General features: G+C 44.8%; 1 protein-coding gene across 1 annotated transcript; it reads left to right on the forward strand.

Moving 5' to 3' along the window:
• Positions 1–6: 6 nt before the first annotated feature.
• On the forward strand, positions 7–1,376 carry LOC101359002 (hemoglobin subunit beta; the record flags this gene model as incomplete). The annotated part of the gene is made up of 3 exons (XM_004391198.2): positions 7–86; positions 216–438; positions 1,194–1,376. Coding segments are annotated over 3 exons (432 nt in total), but the record flags the coding sequence as incomplete, so codon positions are not given.
• Between the last annotated feature and the right edge of the window lie 6 nt (positions 1,377–1,382).

Below are 1,382 nucleotides of genomic sequence, written 5' to 3' on the forward strand. Positions count from 1 at the left end.
CATCTGACTCCTGAAGAGAAGGCTTTGGTCATCGGCCTGTGGGCCAAGGTGAACGTGAAAGAATATGGTGGTGAGGCCCTGGGCAGGTTTGTATCTAGGTTGTAAGGCAGGCTTAAGGAGGGTTGATTGGGGCTGGGCATGTGGAGACAGAACAGCCTCCCAGTTTCTGACAGTCACTGACTCCCTCTGTCCCCTGTGGTGCTTTCACCCGTCAGGCTGTTGGTTGTCTACCCATGGACCCAGAGGTTCTTTGAGCACTTTGGGGACCTGTCCTCTGCTTCGGCTATCATGAACAACCCTAAAGTGAAGGCCCATGGCGAGAAAGTGTTCACCTCCTTTGGTGACGGCCTGAAGCACCTGGAAGACCTCAAGGGCGCTTTTGCTGAGCTGAGTGAGCTGCACTGTGACAAGTTGCACGTGGATCCTGAGAACTTCAGGGTGAGTCTAGGAGACGCTCTACTTTTTTCTTTTCACTTTGTAGTCTTTCACTGTGGTTATTTTACTTACTTGCATTTCCTCCACATCTCTTTACTTGACTGTATTTGAGAATTTAGTGCTTTTTCAACTTACACCATTTTCTATTATTTTTTCTTTCAATATTCTTCCTTTTTTCCTGTCTCACAGTCTTGCTTTATATCATGCCCTTTATTTAATTTCCTGCCTTTTGCCTCTGTCTCTCTCTCCATCTCCTTTTTTCCTAATTTCCTTCCCCTTAAACAATACCCAAATTATGCATACCACCTCTCATCCACTACTTCTGCGCTTGGGCAAATCCTAATGCTCTTCCATATGAGGGTTAGAAAGGACTGAATCAAAGAGGGGAGGATCATGGTGTTGTTCTAGAGTCTGAGACTCATTTTGAAATTGAAGGATAATTTGAATAATTTAAAATCAGGAGTAAATGGGGAGGAAAGTCTATATCTGAGAATGAAAGATCAGAAGGACATATTGCAGCTGAGGAGCAGAAGTTACTAAGAGACAGACCATTATTACTCTAATTAATCAATTAATTAGTTAATGAATATGCTTGCTAATTTATTTACTTGTTTTTTAATTTTAGTGGGAATAAGTTTGGGCCATCAGTTCGGGCTACTGTGTGGGCAACATAAATGGGTGTCACCCCATTTTCTCAGAGGCCAAGCTGGATTGCTTTGTTAACCATGTCTGTGTATCTATCTACCTCTTCCCCACAGCTCCTGGGCAATGTGCTGGTGTGTGTGCTGGCCCGCCACTTTGGCAAGGAATTCTCTCCAGAGGCACAGGCTGCCTATCAGAAGGTTGTGGCTGGTGTGGCGAACGCCTTGGCTCACAAATACCACTGAGATTCTGGCCTATTTCCTGGTATCCATTGGAAGCCCTGTTTCCCTAGATGCTATCTCTGA

This window comes from Trichechus manatus, unplaced genomic scaffold (genome assembly GCF_000243295.1).
Source record: "Trichechus manatus latirostris isolate Lorelei unplaced genomic scaffold, TriManLat1.0 scaffold05031, whole genome shotgun sequence".
Classification (NCBI taxonomy): Eukaryota; Metazoa; Chordata; class Mammalia; order Sirenia; family Trichechidae; genus Trichechus; species Trichechus manatus.